Here is a 23,299-nt window from a genome sequence, read left to right as displayed (position 1 = left end):
GATCCTAGATAGTTGAACTTCATTACCCGCGGAACCATTTGCCCTTCAATGGTGATATGGGTGTCTTCATCATCATTTCACCCCCCCCCCCACCCCCAAAAAAAAACCCCATAGTGGAGGTACTTGCTCTTAGAGCGACTAATCCTTAAACCTTTTCTCTCTAAGGTTGTTTGCCACTCTTCTAGCCTTATGCTCAGATCTTGTTTTTCTCTCAGCAACTAACATAATATCGTCTGCGAACATCATGTACCACAGGAGTGTCTCTTGAATCGACTTTGACAACTCGTCTAAGACTACTCACTATTGCAAAAAGAAATGGGCTCAACGTTGACCCCTGGTGAAGGCCAAGCTCCACGACGAAGAAGTCAGTATCCCCCACGGTCACACAGACACCTGTAGCACTCCTGGCATACATATCCATAATTATCTTTATATATTTCCTCGGGACCCCTCTACCCTGCAGGCAATCCCAAAGCACTTTACGTGGCACACTACCGTACGAATTTTGCTCTTAGAATAAGAAACTGGGTTAGTAACCGGTTATTCTGGTTAACCGGTTTGATCATTAACCAAACAAGTTTCATAGGTTGGGTTTTCAGACAAGTTAAAACCTGTTATTAACCTAATTGGTTATTTTCACAAACAATGTTAACCAATAACAGGGCCGATTAGAGGTGCACGAATCGGGTTTTTCAAATACCCGGGTTCGGGTATGGAATCGGGTTCGGGTATGACCGGGTATTGGAAAATCGGGTATTGGTAATACTCGGGTCGGGTTCGGGTCCGGTATTGTCTCTAAAACTATATCCTATGCATCGGGTTCGGGTTGGGTATGGAACCGAGTATTCTAAAACCGGACATTTGAATACCCTATAGGGTACTGAAAAAACCATATTTTTAGGTTTTTTTGGGGTTTTTTTCGGTTATAGATTGGATTTATTTTTAAGGGGTTACAATTTTTAGGGGTATTTTCGAGTATTTTTCAGGTATTTTCGGGTATAGATCGAGTATTTGAAAAACCCGGTTTCGGGTATTGGAAAAACCCGGTTCTGGGTATGTTACCGGTTCCGGGTCTCGGGTATTACCCGGTATAAATGGGGCCGGTTCCGGATACGAGTTTTGGTACTAAAATGCATACCCTATCCGTACCCTACGGGAAGGGTTGGGTACGGATTCGGATATTAAAAACCCGGGCATAAAAAAACCGGTTCCGGGTATTTTTTTCGGGTCCGGTTCAGGGTTTGGGTTTTTTGTGCACCTGTAGGGCCGATTATTAACCGATGTGACTAAAACGGTTAACCAGTATTTGAAGTTTTGAACAGTAATTGCACCTCTACTCTTTACATGCATATGAGCCCAAAGCCCAATCTTTCAAATTGAATACGTATGTATAGATATGAGCCGAAAGCCTTGTTGAAATGTGTGGGCCCGCTTTGTAGGGATTTGCATTTCACGAACTGTGTGGGCCCTCTTTGTAGTGATTTGTATTTCAATGCTTGATTCAGTTGATCGGAGGATCCTATGTGGGATATCCCATGCCGGGTCACATGTATCTTTTCTTTAAAATAAACAGCTTAACTTTTAAGAAAATTCCTTAAATGTTTATTCTTATAGAGAGATTTATAAAATGTCACTCACCTATAAAAACTTTTCAAAATGTCCGTCAAATCCGGCACTGATGACGTATTTGTTTTCTAAGACGACGTGTTGCATAGTTTAATTCAGAAATAAGGCTCTCCGAGTTAAATGTTATATTATTATAATTAATTTTATTTATATATAATTTTGTTTTATAACTTTTAAAATATGAAGTTTTATAAAATTTTAAATGTACCGTTGAGATGCGTGTAATTTTGTCTACGTGCCGACATAAATTTTACTCAATACGAGCCATGCCAAATTTAAATCGGAACGTTTCATATAAATTTGGCCCAACTCGGTTTTGAGTAAATTTTATGTTAGCATGTTGATAAACACAAGCATGTCTCAACGATGTGCTGGAAATTTTAAAAATTTTATATGGTAAAAGTTACAAATTTAAAAAAATTGAGCTAAATAGGTTATAACAATAAAATATTAAATCAAACTTCAAAGAAACACGACGTCGCTTTTGGAATTGGGACTTGGGTGTGGCGACAAAATTAACTATGCGTGGCGGTGATTTATGACGCATAATTTGAGATCAAATTAGGCTTCAAGCATTGCTTGATACCAGGCGCCGTTTTATGAGTGGATTCTCAACGCGTCAGCCATACTTAAAAATAAAGCATGACCATCTACTTGAGATGGGATAATTTTGGATTAGCTTGATTTTAAGAACACAAGTATATTCTCTCTAAAAAAACACATTTTGGGAACTTGCCCTTACTTTTATAGAACGTCGACTCATATAATCTTTCATTAAAACCCATACTAACCAATCAGCTTCATTACACTGTCTGATCCGACTCGTATGCTTATAGCACGTATAATAAAAAAACGTGTACGTAACTAATAAAATATATTAGACATATGTATTTTAGGGGCAATAGCCGTTGTTATTTCGTTAAATAGTCGCTATTTTTCTTTATGACCTGTATCTAAACCCTACATGTAAAAATAATTGTCAAAATGATATGAATGTTATGAAAATCATCACTATGATGCAAAAGTTACCATATAATAAATAATATAAAAGATGGGAAATCATGTAGTAGTATTTCTATATAAAACTAAAGATTATGAAATATTATGTAGAATCAACTGAGCACCAAACTGAGGTGGAAAAGTGAACGTAGGGAACGGAGAATGCTTGTAAGACGGTGAAAGCTCAAACGAGAAGCGTTGCAAAATCATCACCATCGCTGTTTTCGCTTCCATCATCGCAAGGTTTTGTCCGATGCAAACACGAGGACCACTAGAAAACGGGAAGAATGGACTTGACCCTTTGCCTTTCGTTGCATTCATGATCCCTTCTGCGAATCTTTCAGGTTTAAACTCGTTTACATCATCTCCCCATATTTCCCGGTCATGATGCACATACATCATGGCTAACATTAATTGCATGCCCGATGGTATCGTCATGTTTCCTAGCTTCGTGTTCTTGTGAGTTGCACGTGTTAGCATGATCACGGGTGGGTATAGCCTAAGAACCTCGTTTAGTATCATTGTCAAAATCTTGAGGTTTTTTATACCTTCAAATTCCAGTTCTTTGTCACCGAAAACCTTAACAATCTCTTCTCGAGCTTGGATTTGCCATTCTTGATGCAAACTCAGACAAACCATCGTCCAAGCCATAAGATTCGAGGTTGTTTCCGATCCAGCAATGTAGAATAGTTTACATTCTTCAATAACATTTTCCATACTCATTCCGACTCCATGCTCTTCAATCTCTTTTTTGTTTGATTCTAGCAAAATGCCAAGCAAGTCGTCACACGCACCTTCTCCCGTCTCGATTGCTTTCTTCCTTTCGTTGATTAAAGCCGTCAGTAGTGATCGTCGTTCGTTAACATTTTCTTTGAAGTTCTTTTTCGCTCGGGTTGGTATTAACCTAAATTTCCAAACAAATCAATTCCAATATGTTAATCATTACATATAATCTGATTAAGATTACTATATATACTAGATATATTATTTACTGTTTTACTTACCTTGCTCCGGGAACACGGAGCATAAAAAAGCATTTGGAACATAAGATTGATTTGTTCCTTAAGGATTTGGAATATCTTCTCTCCTTCTTCATAAGAGCTTCCGAAAGCTGTTCGTGAAATCACATCTCCAGCTAAATTATCGATGTATGGCCATACGTCAACTTCTGTGGGAGAGAATCTGGCAGTTAGTAGCTCCCATTTGTGGATCATATCACTACAACTTGAGCGGATAGCCAAGAACATGATCTATGCACATCAATCCATGAATTGTTTTAGGTTTGGATTGGACCAATCGAGAAAATGAAAGATGCTATGTATCATCAGACCCTTTAAACCAACTAATATTATCTTTTTCGCTTATAAAGAGTTTACAAATTTGTTTTTCGTTGCTCAAGTGGACTCGTCCAGAAAGTTATATCTTGGAACTTCCCATGCAAGCACGCTTAATTGATCGAGCTCATAGGCGTGAACATGATCTATGTACACACAAATCTGTTTTATTAAGAAAAAAAAAGAAAAGCTTATATATGGATTTGCTTGCGTTGTCTGAGTAGACACTTCCCGCAAGGTCAAAACTTTGTGGAACATCTCTACCCACACATGTTTAACTGTGGAGCCCTCTGTTAACCCAAATCCAGTGCGTCTAAAACATGCTAGTTGTATTTTATGACAGGTATTTCTTATGAGCCAAAAATCCCTCTTGTCCAAATTGGACGACGCTAAATTTGACCATTTATAAGTTTACAAATCGTATTTTTGTAAAACCAAATACATTGGTATTAAAAGTGATAATGAGTTATAAATGAATAAACCTAAATGATATGTTGCATGTAGTCATAGGTAGCTTAATACTATATTAGTTACCTATGGATTATATAGAAAGAAAATGTTATAGGATTATTAATCGACTGAAACGAACATTATTAAATAGTGAGTTATGAGGGTATAATCTACACGAACCTTCAGATTTTGAAGATTAAAAGCTGGATTGATGATTTTACGATGTTTGATCCATTTGTGACCCTCAGCGCCAAGAAGTCCGGCGGCAAGGCCATCTTGAAACGGCACGGGAGGGGGTTTTCGAAACTCGTCTGGTCTTAATAATATCTCTTTTATCAACTCCGGATCCCTTATATACATTCTTGGCTGTGGCCCCAACCACACGAACGATTTTTCACCTGCTCAAATGTTTTATTTTAGGACTAACATTTCCAAAATCATTGTCCTTGATCAAAACTTAAAAAAATAAAACAAATTTAAACATTTAACTTTTTGAACACGACTCACACACCAGTGTTCTCTCCCAAATGGGGAGATTAAACACAGAAAAATTTAACATAGAGGATCGTAAAAACTACATAATAAATGTGTACGACTAAGAGAAGCATTTACATAACGGTTTGATATCATATTTAAAGTAGGGGTGTGCATAAAACAAGGAAAAACCGATCCGAAAACCGACAAATCAAACACACGAAACCAAAAAAACCTAACCAAAACAAAAACCGACAGTTTGAATTTATGTTTTTGTAAAAGACAAACTTACGATTCGGTTTGGTTTTTGCTTTGCAAGTAAAAAAGATGTGAAAAACTGAACTGAATTTGTAGATTTAGTTTTTTTATTTCGAATAATTTATAAGAATTTAACAAATATGTAAGTCAAATAATCCAAATAGAGTGTATAATAATCAATAACTTATTAATTAACATAATGATTTACACCCAAATTCTTTACTTTGGGATATTTTAGACTAAAATTTTCAAGCTCTATTGACAAACCGATAACCAAAACCAAACTGAAAATGAAAAATGAAACTAAACGATTTTCAAAAACTCGAAAACCGAAGTTATGGTTTTAGCCCAAAACCGACCCAAACTGAACTTTGTGCTAAGTTTTGATAGTTTAAAGCAACAATCAAAATCAGAATCGATTCAAACCAAAAGCGCAACAATGAATAGCTACATTAATACCATATTTGGAGATGATATGATGATCAAAAGGAAGAGCATACGAAGTGATATCATGGGTGAAGAGGTAGGTCCCAGCAGAGCCCAGTTGGACCCGCAAGACTCACCCTAAACAGGGACGTCTGCGCAGAAACCAACTGGATCCGCAGGACCAACCATGCTCAGAGACGTGACGTCCTTACGCGCAGTACGCAAGCTGGTCCCGCAGGAAATGCCTCCCAATGGTGAAGGACTCCGCCTGTCCCCGCAGCCTCGGATACAAGCCATTAGGGAAGGCCACCCGCGCAGCAAGGCTACACGCACAAGGCACTTAGCTCTCAATCATTCAGTGTCACCTGAAGGAATGAGCGAAGCCGGGAACAATCCCGCACAAGGGCGGGAGGGGGAATACTCCCGCCCAAATAAGCCAGTCCGTACGATACGGGAAGATCTTCTGTACTGTACCTGACGAGGTATGGGAAAAAGATCTGACTAAAGATACGACAGCTTATGGACAACAGTATGGCGAGCAGCATGCTCCTACACTGTATGTCACTATTAGCCGCTGCCTACTCACCAACTCTTGTCATACCACGTGCGTAGCCGGCAGTTGGTGGAAAAGGAATAGTATACAGCAGGCCTGGTCTCTATCAGCCGCTACCTACCCACCAACTACCAGCAGGGCACGTGCGTAGGCTACTGTTGGTGGAACAGGAACACTGTTGCAGTCGGCCACACCTCCTTGGAAACCTACCTTCGGCTATAAATACCACAAATGGTATGACCATCTCATCTTATCATATCTTGTATTATCATATTATACCTGATATCTGCTCTAGCAATATCTTAATATACACTTATATTTAAAGAGCAATCTAGTCTGATTCTCACGCCGGAGGGTGGTCACAAGGAGGAACCCCCCCTTCTCAGTGACGAGCTCACGGTGTCTGTTTTGCAGGTTATCAGAAGAACCATCTTCTCAGGATCTAACCCCTCGTGGGAAACATCTATCTAACCCCCAGGTTACCAGTAACCTGTCCGGGGTCCGGTTAGTGTTTCTTCATTGGCGCCATCCGTGCATAAAGCTAGAACTACATTTTTCTCCAGTTTTTTCAAACTTCTACAAAGATGGTTAGAGAAATTCCGGTAACCACAACCCCAGCTACTGGGGGGAATACCGGTAACACAGTTTTTACAAACACTACCCCGGTTACCCAAGCCGGGGCAAGTGAAGTAAATTTTACGAACACTACCCCAGTTACTCATGCTGGGGCAAGTGCAGTAAATGATCGCCTACTGGGATCCACTGATACCCAGTTTGAGAAACGAATATTCCCCCGCCAAACTCTCGATGAAGTTAAGGCATGGGCGGAGGCACGACAAAAGGAATTCCAGGCTGAGTTGGACGAACGCTTGCGTTCCGTACAACAGGCCGACGAATTCGAATCATGGGAGGATGACTCGGAGGAATCCGACTCCGACGCGAACCCTCGCCATAGGGCAAAAGGGAAGCGTAAGGAAACGGAATCCCAACCGAAAAGGCATTTTGGACAAGCCTTCAAACCAAAAAGCACAGGTGGAAGTCCACGAGACTTCTCCAAAACGTTCAGACCAAACGTTGCAAATGCGGGAACGTCCAAATTTGCAAGGGACATTGCGGAAGCAATCGCCCCAAAAAGTGCCAAACAAATGTCAAGCATAGGCACATATGATGGTATATCTGACCCCGATGATCATTTGAACAGATTCATAGCGGGGGCAACCGTCAGTAGTTGGACGGAGCCTACATGGTGTTACATGTTCCAAATGACATTGGTCGGGGCCGCTAGAGCGTGGTTCGATCGTCTACCGGTCAACCACATCTACGACTGGGCAGACTTCCAACAGAAGTTTAGCCAGCACTTCAGCCAGCAAAGTGTAAAGGCAAAACCCTTCACATACCTAGCACCCGCAGGGAATTGAAGCCAAATATTCCTCGGCAACCAAGTAACTATAAGACGGGTGCGGGTACAGTGTAAAGGCAAAACCCTCCACATACCTAGCACCCGCAGGGAATTGACGCCAGGAATACCTTGGAAGTAAAGTAACCGTAAGACGAGCGCTGGTACAGTGTTAAGGCAAAACCCTTCACATACCTAGCGCTCCGCTGGGAATTGAAACCAAGAAGGATCTTCTGGGCAATGCCTGCGGAAACGGAAATAACATCCCCGCATAGCGGGAACGTCAAGAACTACGTTGTTTGAAGCTCCAGGATGGAATTGGTGGTTTTAACATAATTGATCACTATGTTCTAAACTGCCAAAACCTCATGGAGAGTCCACACAAGTGGGACTCAACGCTCCTGACTTGCGAGGAGGTTACAGACCTACCCGCATCATACCCAAAGACCAAGCATGAAAATCGGGAATTTCTGCAAGTGACAAGGACTTCCGCGGGAAGAATCCCCATGGAAAACCTTAAAAGACCCTTTTCAAAACCCTTTGCTTAAGTCCAAAAGTTCACCTCACTTTATTAAACACGCATGAGAAGAACATTGGACTGGGGGGACTTGAAGAGGTAGGTCCCAGCAGAGCCCAGTTGGACCCGCAAGACTCACCCTAAACAGGGACGTCTGCGCAGAAACCAACTGGATCCGCAGGACCAACCATGCTCAGAGACGTGACGTCCTTACGCGCAGTACGCAAGCTGGTCCCGCAGGAAATGCCTCCCAATGGTGAAGGACTCCGCCTGTCCCCGCAGCCTCGGATACAAGCCATTAGGGAAGGCCACCCGCGCAGCAAGGCTACACGCACAAGGCACTTAGCTCTCAATCATTCAGTGTCACCTGAAGGAATGAGCGAAGCCGGGAACAATCCCGCACAAGGGCGGGAGGGGGAATAATCCCGCCCAAATAAGCCAGTCCGTACGATACGGGAAGATCTTCTGTACTGTACCTGACGAGGTATGGGAAAAAGATCTGACTAAAGATACGACAGCTTATGGACAACAGTATGGCGAGCAGCATGCTCCTACACTGTATGTCACTATTAGCCGCTGCCTACTCACCAACTCTTGTCATACCACGTGCGTAGCCGGCAGTTGGTGGAAAAAGAATAGTATACAGCAGGCCTGGTCTCTATCAGCCGCTACCTACCCACCAACTACCAGCAGGGCACGTGCGTAGGCTACTGTTGGTGGAACAGGAACACTGTTGCAGTCGGCCACACCTCCTTGGAAACATACCTCCGGCTATAAATACCACAAATGGTATGACCATCTCATCTTATCATATCTTGTATTATCATATTATACCTGATATCTGCTCTAGCAATCTCTTAATATACACTTATATTTAAAGAGCAATCTAGTCTGATTCTCACGCCGGAGGGTGGTCACAAGGAGGAACCCCCCCTTCTCAGTGACGAGCTCACGGTGTCTGTTTTGCAGGTTATCAGAAGAACCATCTTCTCAGGGTCTAACCCCTCGTGGGAAACATCTATCTAACCCCCAGGTTACCAGTAACCTGTCCGGGGTCCGGTTAGTGTTTCTTCAATGGGTGACCGGAATTGGCTTTTTGATCTACCTTCTTTCACTATTGCTTCAAGCTCTTTCATGTCACCTATTAGAAGCTTGTATGGATTACCTTTATACCCTTCATCTCTAAGCCACTTCTCTAGTTTCTTTGGCTTCAACCATACCCAGTTTAGTAATTTCCATCCCCAACTCAAGATCACAGTTACAACAATGGCGATTGCAACTTTACCATGTGTTTCCATCTTTTTTTTAAAAAAGAAGAAAAATGACAAGAAGAACAATGATAAGGGCAAATAATTTTCAACAAGGATGAGTCACTATGGAATTGTACGGATGTTAAGTGAAACATGTACACCTCATGCTTTAGAATCCAAATATGATCACTTCAACATGTGGGTTGTTCCTGGATAAGAGTAAGTTATATGACACGTAGATTATATTTTGTAATTGCATATCACGTGTGAATAATCATGCATCATAATTTATAGGTATATTGCTATTTTATTAATCATAACTATTGTTTTTTAGTCACTGGTTGTCTCAATAAATAAATTGGTTACTGATGGTTCTAACTTTTAACACATTTATTTCTAATGGTCCACGACTAACAGAATCTTAACGCCATTAGTTTCAGGTCATTGGAAAAACGTTTTTGGCTGGAAAAGTCAAATTTGTTGCCGGAAAACACCACCTGAACACCGCAACCACCACCAATTGACTCACCGCCAACCAACTACCACCACTTGGCACCATCAACCGATTCTGACTATGGTTCTAGGGTTTCTGGCGACCTCAATAATTGGGACTTTTACTAGAAAAAAGGTTCCTAAAGGTCCGATACAAAGTTACCAAGATGTTTGGGATGAAAATGTTGAGTTTTCGGGAAAAAAATTTGAGTTTTCCGACCAAAAACGTTTTTCCGGCGACTTGAAACTAACGACGTTAGGATTCTATTAGTCGCAGACTGTTAGAAACAAATACGTTAAAACTTGGGACCGTCAACAGCCAATTCGTTAGTTGGGACCAGTAGTGACCAAAAGTCGATAGTTGGGATTAATAAAAAACCAATATACCTAATTTATGATATAAGTCTTTCATATATAACTAGGTTGTTACCCGATGATAGTTGAGATTAATAAAAAACCAATATACCTAATTTATGATATAAGTCTTTCATATATAACTAAGTCTTTCATATATAACGCCTTGCTTGCGTTGCGCGCATATAATGTATATATGTGTGAACCTTCGGGTGGGCAAAAGTGAAATTGCACTAATTTTGACGTTATTTTACTAATCTTGTGAAAATAAAATTAAAAGTGAGGGAAGGTTAATCAGGCATCATGTGGTGGCGTTGATATTCGAAAGACAAGAGTACATACACCAGTCGACCGGTGTGCCGATGGTTGAGTGTTATGTGCCTTATGTCCAAGACTTGATGCAAAACTACTATCGAGCCAGGGGTCTCACCGGAAGCAGCCTCTCTATTCCTACGGGGTAGAGGTAAGGCTGTCTACATTTTACCCTCCTCAGACCCTACCATAGCTTTGCTATTGGTGGGATATACTGAGTACGATGATGATGATGATGATGATGACCCGACGCGTTGCGCCGGGCTGTTCTGTTGGTCGGGCGTTGTTTTTGTAAAGTTTGCGCGAATTCGGTTGATATCGGCTACGTTCTTTACGGTACCAAAACTAAACCTAAAAAGTAGTACCTCAAAATAACACATTTAATACAAATTAAAAACGAAGCATCACACTACCTTACTTTTTCGTTGCTTGATTTTGTATGAAATCTATTTAAAAAACAAAAAACAAAAGAAAAACACAAAAATACAAAGAAAAACAGCTTAGAAAAGGTTCGAACCCAGGTCGTCCATGTTACATGGATCTAGCAACACCACTACACCGGCTTACTTTTTTGTTGCTTTTATTATTTTCAAAGAAATAAACACGGAAACAAATTTCTAAATATTTAAATAAAAAAGAAAACTTGGTGACTGCCACATACATGACAACCACTGATTGGACAATCATTGTAGCACTCAGTTTTCTTTAATATATAGTATAATTATTAAGTAGTTGATTTATGTAATTGATAATTTGACACATGTATTATTACATAAATAGTTATACATAAGAACTTAAAAAGCTTTAAAAAATCTATAGCAACTGGAATTTAAATTAAAGAAAATAAAACTCATTATTTCATGCATATATATTTTTTAAATAGTAAGTCATTAAAAGGCTATTTGGTTTTTAATAAATTAGTGAAAGACTTAATACCTGAAAGTAGATATTAACACATAAAGAGGATTAACAATCGTGGTTATTCCTTTTCTGTCAATCGAGCCTTATCTCACCAAAAAAACACAAAAAAAATTGTATTTGATTCGGTACAAATAAAATTAACTACTAAACATACGTACAAATGAATTTTATCAATAAAACCATTTGTATTTGATTCAGTACAAAGGAAAAGAGCAAGTTGGTGCATCCAACAAACAACTAACTAGAATTTATTAATAAAATAATTTTTCACTATCAAATATCTATGGTTTCGGCTGACTCGATCGAACATTTATTGCTTGGATGTTTCGTGGCTTCGGTGATATGGAATAAAATTAGTAGGTGGTGCAACATTCCTATGAACTTTGCTTCTTCGATTCAGGCTATATTTGCGATCCATAATCAAGTTCCGGAAATCGAATATAAAAGAAAAATGGTCCGGTCAATCATCATGGTGGCAATTTGGTGCATTTGGAGAGCTCGGAACAAGCGAATTTTCGAGAATAAACCCATCAAAATCGACAACATACTTGGAGATATCAAGATGTTAAGTTTATTTTTGGATTAAACATAGATCTAAATGTTTAGATATAGATTGAAATAGATGGAAAGGGTTGTTTTTGTAACTTGTCTTGTTCGTTGTTTGCGCGGCCTCTTAATGAAGTTTCTATGCTGTTCTCTTAATGAAGTTTGTAGTTAAAAAAAAAAGCCCTTGACATTAATTTGTCATTGTTACGACATTTGAACTAGTATTTTCTCAACCTGCTCATTTATGTCTATACTAACCTCTTAAACTAGATCTTAACTAAAAATTAACACAATCTCATTCTTGAAAATCGATAATCGACATATCTTTCAATCGAAACCGACCAGTTTGATAATCCGGTAACCAAAATGTTATGATTGTTTGGGCAAAAGAACAAGTATATGGAATCGATTTAGGAGACTAATTCATATTGATTAATGTCTACTAGTATTGAAATAACAATGCTGGTATATTGGTTTATGAAGAAAATAAACAACACTAAGTTATAATACCCTCATGATGATGCATGACACTCATTGTACATAGCTATGTAGGTTTAGGAACCAATGGTGTGGCTTGTAACATCAAGTGAGCACCAAATTGAGGTGGAAGAGTAAACCATGGGAATGGAGAATGCTTGTCAGATGGTGAAAGTTCAAAAGAGAAGCATCGCAGGATCATTGCAATGGCTGTTTTCGCTTCTGTCATTGCAAGGTTTTGTCCAATGCATACACGAGGACTATTAGAAAAGGGGAAGAACGGGGTCGACCCTTTGGCCTCCGTTGCATGCGCAATCCCATTTGCAAATCTTTCGGGTTTAAACTCGTTTACATCGTCTCCCATAATTCAGGGTCATGATGAACATGCAACATGACTAATGCTAATCTTACGCCTGGAGGTATCATCATGTTACCTAGCTTCGTGTTCTTTTGTGTCTCCCACATCATCATGATCACTGGAGGGTATAATCTAAGAACCTCGTTTAGTATCATTTTCAAAATCTTGAGGTCTTTTAAACCTTCAAAATCAAGTTCTTTGTCACTGAAAACCTTAACAATCTCTTCTCGAGCTCGAATTTGCCATTCTTGATGCAAACTCAAACAAACCATTGTCCAGACGATCAGATTCGAGGTTGTTTCGGATCCAGCAATGTAGAATAGTTTACAATCTTCGATCACATCTTCCATAGTCAATCCCACTCCATGTTCTTCAATCTCTTTCTTATTTGATTCTAGCAATATTCCAAGTAAGTCATCTTGCTTACCTTCTCCCATATCAATTGCTTTCTTTCTCTTGTTGATCAGATCCATTAATATAGATCGAAGCTCGTTAGTGTTCTTTTGAAACTTTTTGTTGGCTCGAGTAGGTATAAACCTAAAGTTTCAAAACAATATATTGATCATATGTTAGAAAGTGCATATAATTCGAGTAATATTACTAGATCTTCATCTTTCTTTTTTGTTACCTTCTTCCAGGAATGTGAATCATATTAATAGATTGGAATAAAAGATTAATTTGTTCTTTTTGGATTCCGAATATCTTCTCCCCTTCTTGATAAGAGCTGCCAAAAGCGATTCGTGAAATTACGTCACCAGCTAAATTATCGATGTATGGCCATATGTCCACTTCAGTGGAACCGGATTTAGCAGTTAGAAGCTCCCATTTGTGGATCATATCACTACAACTTGAGCTGATAGCCGAGAACATGATCTATGCACACATCAACCAATGAATTGTTTCAGAGCTATATCGGTCGAGAGTATGAGAGATGATATGTAGCATCAGACCCCTCAAACCAGTTAATATCATCATTTACGAATTTGTTTTTGATTGCTAAACTAGAGATTTACTTGTAGTCACCCATCATGAACTTTTCAACGGAAATCTATTTAACTGAGGAGTTGGTAGTATTAAGGATGGACATTTATCATTAGATTAACATTTATTTTGAATCCACTACCCAATGAACGGCACCGGTGTAACCAAAAATCCCGATGAAACCGAATATGTAACTCAATAACATCTCGTATACAGGGGCGCAACTTAATGTAACTCGGGGAGGGGGAGGGGGAGGGGGAGGGGGGGGGGGGGTTGTTCCCCGGCCTCACTATTTTATGTATGAAAAGTTTTATACATATTGAGTCTGCCTCCTTATGTTTTCGTCAAATCTTCACCATTGCTTATATACCCTTACTAACTAAGACATCTATGTATCAACACGTTTAAAAAATGATCCTTTATATATTTTCTTTTAACGATAACTCACACACTTTCTAACTTTATTCTTAAATTAAACCATTTTTTTTACCACCACGGGGCTTGAACCCACACCCTATTGAGAAGATTATCCAACTCCTTCATCAATACTTGGTTTCTAAATTGCCCTAATACAATATAATTGAAGTTGGCAGTGATAGCATTCTAGTAGTCATACGTACCATATTACTATATTATTTAACTAGGATAGAGCCCGTGTGATACACGGGTGATAAAAGAAAGTGCAAGGTTCTAAAACTATACCTATTAAGAAAAAGAGAATGCTAACATCAATTTATCATAGTTGAGTTGGTAAGCCATAAACATTTTAAATGCAAGGTAGTGAGTTCGATACACTTGGCATCCTATATGGAGAGTCTAATTGAATGACATATGGAAAGTTGTGTTGCTTTAATAAATAGGTAGATTAAAAAGAAGTATGATAATGCTTAATTATAGATTTGTTATCTATGAAAATAACATAACTAAATAATGAGTTAAGTCTAAAACTGTTGGATCAAATCCAATATTAGCGTATTCTCTAAACGAACCTTGAGATTTTGCAGATTAAAAGCGGGATTGATGATTTTACAGTGTTTCATCCATTTTTGACCTTCGGTAGCAAGAAGTCCGGCTGCGAGGCTATCTCGAAATGGTTCAGGATATGGCTTTTGAAACTCATCTACTCTTAATAATATCTCTTTTATTAACTTTGGATCTGTGATATACATCCTTGGTATTGGCCCTAACCACATGAAAGATTTTTGACCTATTCAAAAGTGGTAGGTAAAAGAGAGTGTGAGAGATGCGGCTAAATAATTTTAACGTGTATCACATTCAAAACAATAATCAAAGTCATAACTGATTCAAACTAATAATGAAACACGGAGAAAACTCGACTAGAAAATAACAGAAAATGATGAATATATACCGTATTTGGAGATGATATGATGATCAAAGGGGAGGGCATATGAAGTGATATCATGGGTGACTTGAATGGGCTTTGATTTAACTTGTTTCATTAGAGTTGCAAACTCTATCATGTCACCCATTAGAAGCTTGTATGGATTACCTCTATACCCTTCATCTCTTAGCCACTTCTCTAGCTTCTTTGGCTTAAGCCATATCCAGTTAAGTAATTGCCAACCCCACCTCAAGATCATAGTTGCAACAATGGAGATTACAACTTTACCCATTGTTTCCATGTCTTTCTTCAAGAAAAAAGGAAAAAGATGATTAGTAAGAAGAATTCTTTCACTTTTAAAACACCTCTAGATATAGAGTGGTAGTTTATCTAATATGTTATGATATGATATGAAACAATACGATTTGTTATTATATGATATGTGCTATGAGATATGATACTATATTATACTACTAGGTCATAAACTCGTATACTATACGAAGTTGAATAAAATAATAAAAATTATCTAAAAAAAATACAGTTATCATAACAATATGTGTTAATTACATAAATAACATAAACTTATAATTCACGAGTTTGTTGATAATTACATAGCAATACGTATAACATAAATAACATAATTACAATCTAGGAGTGTGTTGATGTTTTTTTTTGCAGTTAATATAGAGAAAGAAGAGAAAGCTATCATGACTTAATAAAAGTAAGTTACGAAGTATAACTTTATAAGATAAAAGAAAGAAACTAATTGAAATGAAATTCAAATTAAGTTAAATATTTACATTCAAATTAGGAGATTACGTAATTTAATAATTTCATATCCCAATATTACTGTTATCAAAAGTTTTCCAATTATGATTCCTTAAAGTTCCTTTTATGAATTTCCAAATGTTTAGCATTATAATTTTTTTTTGAACGACTAATTTGGATCACTCACGGACCACTGGAGTATCATCATGTTACCAGTGGTATCACGTGATCATATCCACCATCAAGCCTTCAGTTCAGGAGGAAACTCAATATTTAAGAAAAAACCCCTCTTGTGATATTCAAACCCAGAATCTTATGGTCACTAAGTCTTATCCCACCACCAAAATACATAATTAAACAAACAATAATAATATCATATATGGTAACAACTAATAAATAAAGGATTTTGGAAACCAATTAAATTTTGTTGCTAAATGCAAACAAAATTAATTCAATAATTTTCTCTTTAAAGGTCATCTGAATCATCAATCAGTCATTGACCCACCTGCTAATTAATTCAATAGTTGATGAATGCAACCAAAAATTAATTGTTTAATACATGATAACTAATTATTAAAAAATATGTGGTAACAACTGATATATGAAAACTCAACCTGTTGTTTTTGACAACTTCATACACTTCATACATGTTGTAACATTAACATTTTTCTATACGAATTTCGACATCAATTTCAATACCCTCCATATTCTTGATTTTCAAATCCATAGCCATGTTTAACCTAGTCGTTCGAGCAAACTCAATCGGAAGTCGCTACAAATAAAAAAAATAAATTTTATTTAAAGACATGTATAAAATTTGTAGTAGTTAATTATAAACACAACCAGACGTTTACCCATGATTGTAGTCAATATTCTGGGCATCTTCTTCATTTCACATATCACCATCAAAATCATTGACTTCTTCATTTAAAAGCTCATCACAACACCAATTACTTCTTAATATAAACAATTACTTCACTTTAAACGTTTACTAATTTATATATTTTGTTTTGTGTTGGTAGCGTATTTAAAAAAAATGTTGTCAGTACTGTATATGTTTGTTTTATTTAATATGGTAATTTTTTTTATAAGCCATACAAGATCTTCCAGCATTGACAGGTTATTTTTTTGTTTAATTTAGTGTCGTCACAACACAGGGCTGGCCCGTATGCATATCATACTAAAGCTAGGGTTTTAGGCCCGTAAATTTTTAAAGCCCCATTTTCATAAAATAAAAATAAAAATTATATATCTATATATAAAACTAGATTTTATCCCCCGTATTACGGAGGTTGTTTTACATTATTCGTTTTCAATATTTATATATGTATATTTGAATTTTAATTTTATTTATTGTAAGAAAGTTAATAATTAATATAATTGAGATTTGATGATGAAATGGTTACACAAATATAAATGATATGCTATAATCCGGTTTAAAAACTATCTAGGTTTGGTGATACCAATTACCCATTTATTTCTTTATTATAAAATTGTTTCTTAATTATAAATAATATCTTTTTTAAAAAATAAAATAGGATATTAATTTTTAATATATCCCTATTTTATAGGATTTTAATATCAAATATTTGATGAGATAATTTTTAATATAATGAAATGTTATAACCCGTTTAAGAGCTACATGGGTTTGGTGAGACCTTTACCCGTGAATTCGAGCTAAATGCGTGAGAAGCCTTCATTTACAAATAAAGCAATCTGATAGTTTGAGAGAATGGTTGTTTTACATTTTTTGTTTTTTAATATTTACTTTTTGTATTTTAATTTTTTTTTATTATAAGAAAGTTAATAATATACTTAGGGGTTTGATGATGAAAGGTTTCATAAAAAAATGATATGTTATAACCCGTTTAAAAGCTATCTGGATTTGGTGACCCATGACCCGCTTATGTTTTTTACTATAAAATTGTTTATTAATTATAAATAATATCTTTTTTTTTAAAAAAAATTGGATATTAAATTTTAGTATATCCCTATTTTATAGTATTTTCCTATCATATAATTGGTAAGATTAATTTTTAATTTAATGAGATGTTATAAACCGTTTAAGAACTATCTGGTTTTGGTAATACCTATACCCATGAATTTGGGTTAAATCAATGAGAGGTCTCCATTTAAAAATCAAGCAATCTGGTGGCTTCCATAAAATGGGGGAGCGACCACATCGCAACACGTTGGATTTTTGGGTTTTCGTTTATATATATTATAGATTATTAAGTTGATTCCTTTAAGACACAAAACTCATTTGGTGTAGCGGTGAATGCCACGCTTCTATTCACTACCGGATGTCTAGATCTTGGGATCGAATCCCAATCCAAGTTATCAATGTTAGCCTTCCCATACCTTTAAAATTGCCCATATTTTCAATTTAAATCACATTTTTTTAAAGGATTACTTCAATAATTTTAACTAATAGCTCAAATACTTTTCAATTTTCTTTTAAAAAAATTAAATTAGATAACTAGAGTGTATAATACAATAGTTCCCTTAATTACCCCCTAAATTGTTTCGAGTTTAAAAGATTAAATTCAATATTATAAATTATTACGCTCATACTTTTACGATATTAGAATGATATACAAATATTATAATTGTAAATATCCATATTAAAAATGTTCAATGCATGTGGCTTTATCGACAAAATGTTTTTCATTATCTTTCAATCACTCATGTTTCAATACATTTATTTTTTGTTTTGACTCTTTAAAGAGATAATCTAAAATTGTCATCCACAAGGTTTTGTTTAAAATAGAACACATAAAAAGAAGTACAACTATTTTGGTTTTATTTTTGCCTTATTCATCTAATTAAAATAGGCTGCATAAAAAGAAAAGTACAAGCTGTTTTTTAATAAAGCCCGGATTTTTTATTAGTTTTAGGCCACCAAAATGATAGGGTCGTCATTGCCACAACAACTAGTACAAACTTAATTTAGTTTAATACTGATAACCTTCCATGAAATTATATCATCAGTAGGTGGTATTACCTACATGGCTACATGTCCATGATGTGCTGAATGAACAAACCAAACTTGCGCACTCATAGTCTACTTTTTAAGGTTAACTAATTCAGTTTATTTATTTAAATTGTGTGAACTTGTGACCTTGGGGGTGAGTTGAACAAAATTGGACGTTCATTCATTGCATTGAAGGTATGCATACCATATGCTGCTCGAATCTCGATAAAATGTTTGCGTGATCTTGCCTATACAATTATTAATTATTCATAATTATTAGTGCCAAAATAGTGACGACCCAACCATTTTGGAGACCTAAAGCGAGAAAAAAAATCGAGGCCCTCTTTTTAATTTCCATTGTTACAGAACGCTACCCGTGTGGTTGGGTTTGAGAGCAATCATAATAAGCTTTTTATAGTACTATTGTAGTATTGCATTAGTAAAGCATATTCCTGTTATGTATCAACAGCGATCAACTTCATAAAATTATATCTCATACTAATTAGTGAAATCATATAACAAAAAAAGGAAAGAAAACAGAATCATGTGTTTTAATAACAAATAAGCCTAAAGTGCTATTTTGAGTGAACACTAAAACCGATAAACACTTGTAATTTGTAAGTTAAATTAGAGAAGCTATTGATTTATTACAGTAAGTTGATCTAATAACAGTTTATTTACCGAAAGTTAGAAAGGTGAAATTATAAAATTTATAGCAATATATTTTTTTTTTCTATTTATCATGTAATTGTCATATTCAGTACGTAAAATTAGAAAATTATGAATTTTTTATTAAAAAAGAAACAAGTGATTAATTTATAATACAAATTCAATGTATATACAAGTTAAAATGGAATGCATTATGTTTGCTGAAAAACAATTGGCAAAAAAGAAAAGGGCCTCTCATAAGAGAATCGAAAAGGTGGGAAAGAAAATGAAAAACAATTAAAAAAATGTAATAAAAAAATTTGAGATTGAGAATCCATCTTGGGTGGGAAAGTTGCCTTACACACTAAAAGCATGTGTGTTAACCAAGGAGACAACATGTAGAATTCGTTTATAAATGAACTCTCTTTTATTTATTTAGTATGCGTATTTAAAAAAATTAGCAAATGGAAGCCTTATTTTTATTAACTGTTGGGCCGGCCCTATGCCAAAATCATCCAAGTATATAAACTTTACATATTTAAACAATAAAATTATGGGAAATTAATAATGTAGTACTATTATTAATACCAAAAAAAGAAAAGAAAAGAGAAATTGGGTATGTAGTATTGTTATTTATACATAAATAATTATGTATAATGATAATACTTATGACATGTTACGTAGAATCAAGTGAGCACCAAACTGAGGTGGAAGAGTGAACACCGGGAACGGAGAATGCTTATAAGACGGTGAAAGCTCAAACGAAAACCGTTGCAGAATCATCACCATGGCGATTTTAGCTTCCGTCATCGCAAGGTTTTGCCCAATGCAAACACGAGGCCCATTAGAAAATGGGAAGAACGGGCTTGACCCTTTGCCCTTGGTCGCATTCACGATCCCTTCTACAAATCTTTCTGGTTTAAACTCGTTCACATCGTCTCCCCATATTTCAGGGTCATGATGAATATGCATCATGGCCAACGCTAATTGCACACCTGATGGTATCGTCATGTTTCCTAGCTTTGTCTCCTTATGAGTCGCGCGTGTCATCATGATTACCGGTGTGTATAACCTAAGAACCTCGTTTAGTATCATTGTCAAAATCTTGAGGTCTTTTAAACCTTCAAAATAAATTTCTTTGTCACCGAAAACATTAACAATTTCTTCTCGGGCTCGGATTTGCCAGTCTTGATGCATACTCAAACACACCATCGTCCAGACGATCAGATTTGATGTTGTTTCGGATCCAGCAACGTAGAATAGTTTACATTCTTCAATAACATCTTCCATACTCATTCCAACTCCATGTTCTTCAATCTCTTTCGTGTTTGATTCTAGCAACATTCCAAGTAAGTCATCTTGTTTACCTTCTCCCATCTCGATTGCTTTCTTCCTCTTATTGATAATAGCCATCAGCACAGATCGAAGCTCCTTCACGTTTTGGTTAAACTTCTTGTTTGCCTGGGTCGGTATAAACCTAAATTTCATAACAAATTAATTCAACATTTGCTATGAGTATTAACTACATTTTAACTGAATTGTGTAATTACAATGGATGTGAATATTCAATATATACAAGAAACAAACCAAAACAAACCTTAGGAAATTGTACTTGGCTTAGGCTCGTTGGCAAAACATAAGTAAATCATAATACTAATAATCTAATTCAAATTTAGAAACATAATGCTATTAAAATTACTAGATCTTTTAGTGTTGTAACCTTCTTCCGGGAATTTGAAGTATAATAAGCATTTGGAAAATAAGATCGATTTGTTCCTTTTGTATTCGGAATATCTTCTGTCCTTCTTCATAAGAGCTACCAAAAGCGGTTCGTGAAATCACATCTCCGGCTAAATTATCAATATACGGCCATACGTCAACTTCTGTGGGACCTGATCCGACGGTTAGTAGTTCCCATTTTTGTACCATGTCACTACAACTTGAACTGATAGCCGAGAACATGATCTGTGTACATATTAATCCGTGATTTTGTTTTTTAGATATTGATCATTAATTAAAATTACATAACGGAAATTAAACGCCTCAAACCTTGAGATTTTGAAGATTAAAAGCGGGATTGATGATTTTACGATGTTTGATCCATTTGTCACCCTCGGTGACAAGAAGTCCCTGGATGATGCTATCTCGAAAGGGCTCGGGATGTGGCTTCCGAAACTCAACCGATCTTAATAATATCTCTTTTATCAACTCGGGATCCCTGATATACATCCTTGGGGTTGGCCCCAACCATATGAAAGACTTTTCACCTATTCAAATAATTCATAATTTGGTGAAACATCCATTGTCAAAATGATTATTTCTTAATCAAAACTAAAGAAACAATATTACTTAGCTGCAAGTCCAATACAGAATCAATTTTAAATAGAAAACTGTAAGAAATACATAATGCATTACCTAGCCTTCTCATTTATCATTTTAAAAGCAACGATCATAATTAAAATTGAGAAAAGTCAACCATAATACAATAAAAGTATGAAAAAAACGGAAGAATTAGATGAATTAATACCATATTTGGAGATGATATGATGATCAAAGGGGAGAGCATATGAAGTGATATCATGGGTGAGTGGACTAGGCTTTGATTTACCTTCTTTGACTACACTTGCAAACTCTATCATATCACCCATTAGAACCTTGTATGGGTTACCTTTATACCCCTCATCTCTTAACCACTTCTCTAGTTTCTTAGGCTTCAACCATATCCACTTTAGTAAGTTCCATCCCCAACTCAAGACCACAGCTACAACAATGGTGATTGCAACTTTACTCATTGTTTCCATGTGTTTCCTTACTGAGTAAGAAAACGGAGAGATGATAAGAACAAATAGTTGACTTTTATAACACCCAGATGACGATGGGATCGAGTGCTAGTTGATCTTATATATTATTATTTATAATAGTTAAGTAATAACTAATAGACTTTTTTTTTTCTTTAGTGTTTGCTACTGTCCTCAATATCTAGATGCATCTTTATGAGACGGAATTTTAACCGGGATTTTGACACGTTGGGCTTTACTTAAACAACACCATCAAGGAGGAACCATCACTGTGCGAAACCACTATGAGTCAGGTTTTGAATTTAAAACTTTAAAGATCTCAAACCTTAATAATCACCTAAAATTATTGGACCATAAAGCCAACTGTATTAATAATAGACTAACAGGTTAAAGATAAGTTATACGAGAGCAAGTAATCGTATAAATGTTGTTTTCTATTAGTGGAAATGCATGTTCATTTACATATCTTTTAATTTATTTGTTTATCTTTTTGTTATGTATGTTTTATATGTATTTATATTCTAGGAATCATATATAATTTTGTAGCTAACATTGATAGTCTTCTATTAAATTTATAATAATGTGTTTCTTCTAGTAAATTTGTTGCTTTGTGGTGTTGATAATAATGTACAATTAGTTACTTTTTAATAATATTTTGTTTGTTCATGAGTTTGGATGGTTATATTTTTGTGATGTGTGTAGTAAATATTTTATATTCAAGAATTTTGATAAATGTAATATAATAGCACAGTTTGTTAATAAGAGTGTATGTAGTGGGTGTTAACACAACGGTACATCACCACAAGCTGGCTTCAAATCTACCTATAATAATAAAGTAAAATAAATGTGAACACTTGTCATGTTTTGGTTAATTTTCATAATTTTTTCCCTCCAAAACTAATATACCCTAATATATGTAATAAATCAATAATTATTCACTTTCCTTTTACACTATATTTATATAATATCTACATATTTTTATAAATATAATTATTAGCATATTATTTTACTATATATTCAAAATACTTGGTGAATTCCAAAAATC

General features: G+C 35.9%; 1 protein-coding gene and 2 pseudogenes across 3 annotated transcripts; all 3 read right to left on the bottom strand.

The window, feature by feature from the left end:
* Nucleotides 1-2,667: 2,667 nt before the first annotated feature.
* LOC143574059 (cytochrome P450 CYP72A219-like) lies at nt 2,668-9,334 on the bottom strand (annotated as a pseudogene). The gene is made up of 5 exons (XR_013142522.1): nt 9,103-9,334; nt 5,601-5,660; nt 4,590-4,807; nt 3,630-3,875; nt 2,668-3,529 (listed from the first exon to the last, which is right to left on the bottom strand). The product of XR_013142522.1 is annotated as a cytochrome P450 CYP72A219-like (transcript).
* A 2,913-nt stretch (nt 9,335-12,247) lies between these two features.
* On the bottom strand, nt 12,248-15,367 carry LOC143573509 (cytochrome P450 CYP72A219-like; annotated as a pseudogene). The gene is made up of 4 exons (XR_013142442.1): nt 15,094-15,367; nt 14,714-14,931; nt 13,372-13,616; nt 12,248-13,280 (listed from the first exon to the last, which is right to left on the bottom strand). The product of XR_013142442.1 is annotated as a cytochrome P450 CYP72A219-like (transcript).
* A 4,750-nt stretch (nt 15,368-20,117) lies between these two features.
* Nucleotides 20,118-22,257, bottom strand: LOC143573500 (cytochrome P450 CYP72A219-like). The gene is made up of 4 exons (XM_077058366.1): nt 21,984-22,257; nt 21,506-21,723; nt 21,177-21,421; nt 20,118-20,933 (listed from the first exon to the last, which is right to left on the bottom strand). The coding sequence occupies exons 1-4, from the start codon at nt 22,255-22,257 to the stop codon at nt 20,123-20,125; spliced, it is 1,548 nt and encodes a 515-aa protein (XP_076914481.1). The 3' UTR covers nt 20,118-20,122.
* Nucleotides 22,258-23,299: the final 1,042 nt, after the last annotated feature.

This window comes from Bidens hawaiensis, unplaced genomic scaffold (genome assembly GCF_021521415.1).
Source record: "Bidens hawaiensis isolate Kalapana, Puna unplaced genomic scaffold, B.hawaiensis_p1.1 tig00001382_1, whole genome shotgun sequence".
NCBI classification, from domain to species: domain Eukaryota; kingdom Viridiplantae; phylum Streptophyta; class Magnoliopsida; order Asterales; family Asteraceae; genus Bidens; species Bidens hawaiensis.
This window is presented reverse-complemented; position numbering and strand designations above follow the sequence as displayed.

Excerpts from the sequence above, each read along its gene's own strand:
- LOC143573500 (XM_077058366.1), bottom strand. The coding sequence starts at position 22,257 with ATGGAAACAATGAGTAAAGTTGCAATCACCATTGTTGTAGCTGTGGTC. Across the intron at positions 21,724-21,983 it reads TCATATCATCTCCAAATATG|GTGAAAAGTCTTTCATATGG; the intron begins GTATTAATTCAT and ends TTATTTGAATAG. Across the intron at positions 20,934-21,176 it reads CTTCAAATTCCCGGAAGAAG|GTTTATACCGACCCAGGCAA; the intron begins GTTACAACACTA and ends TATGAAATTTAG.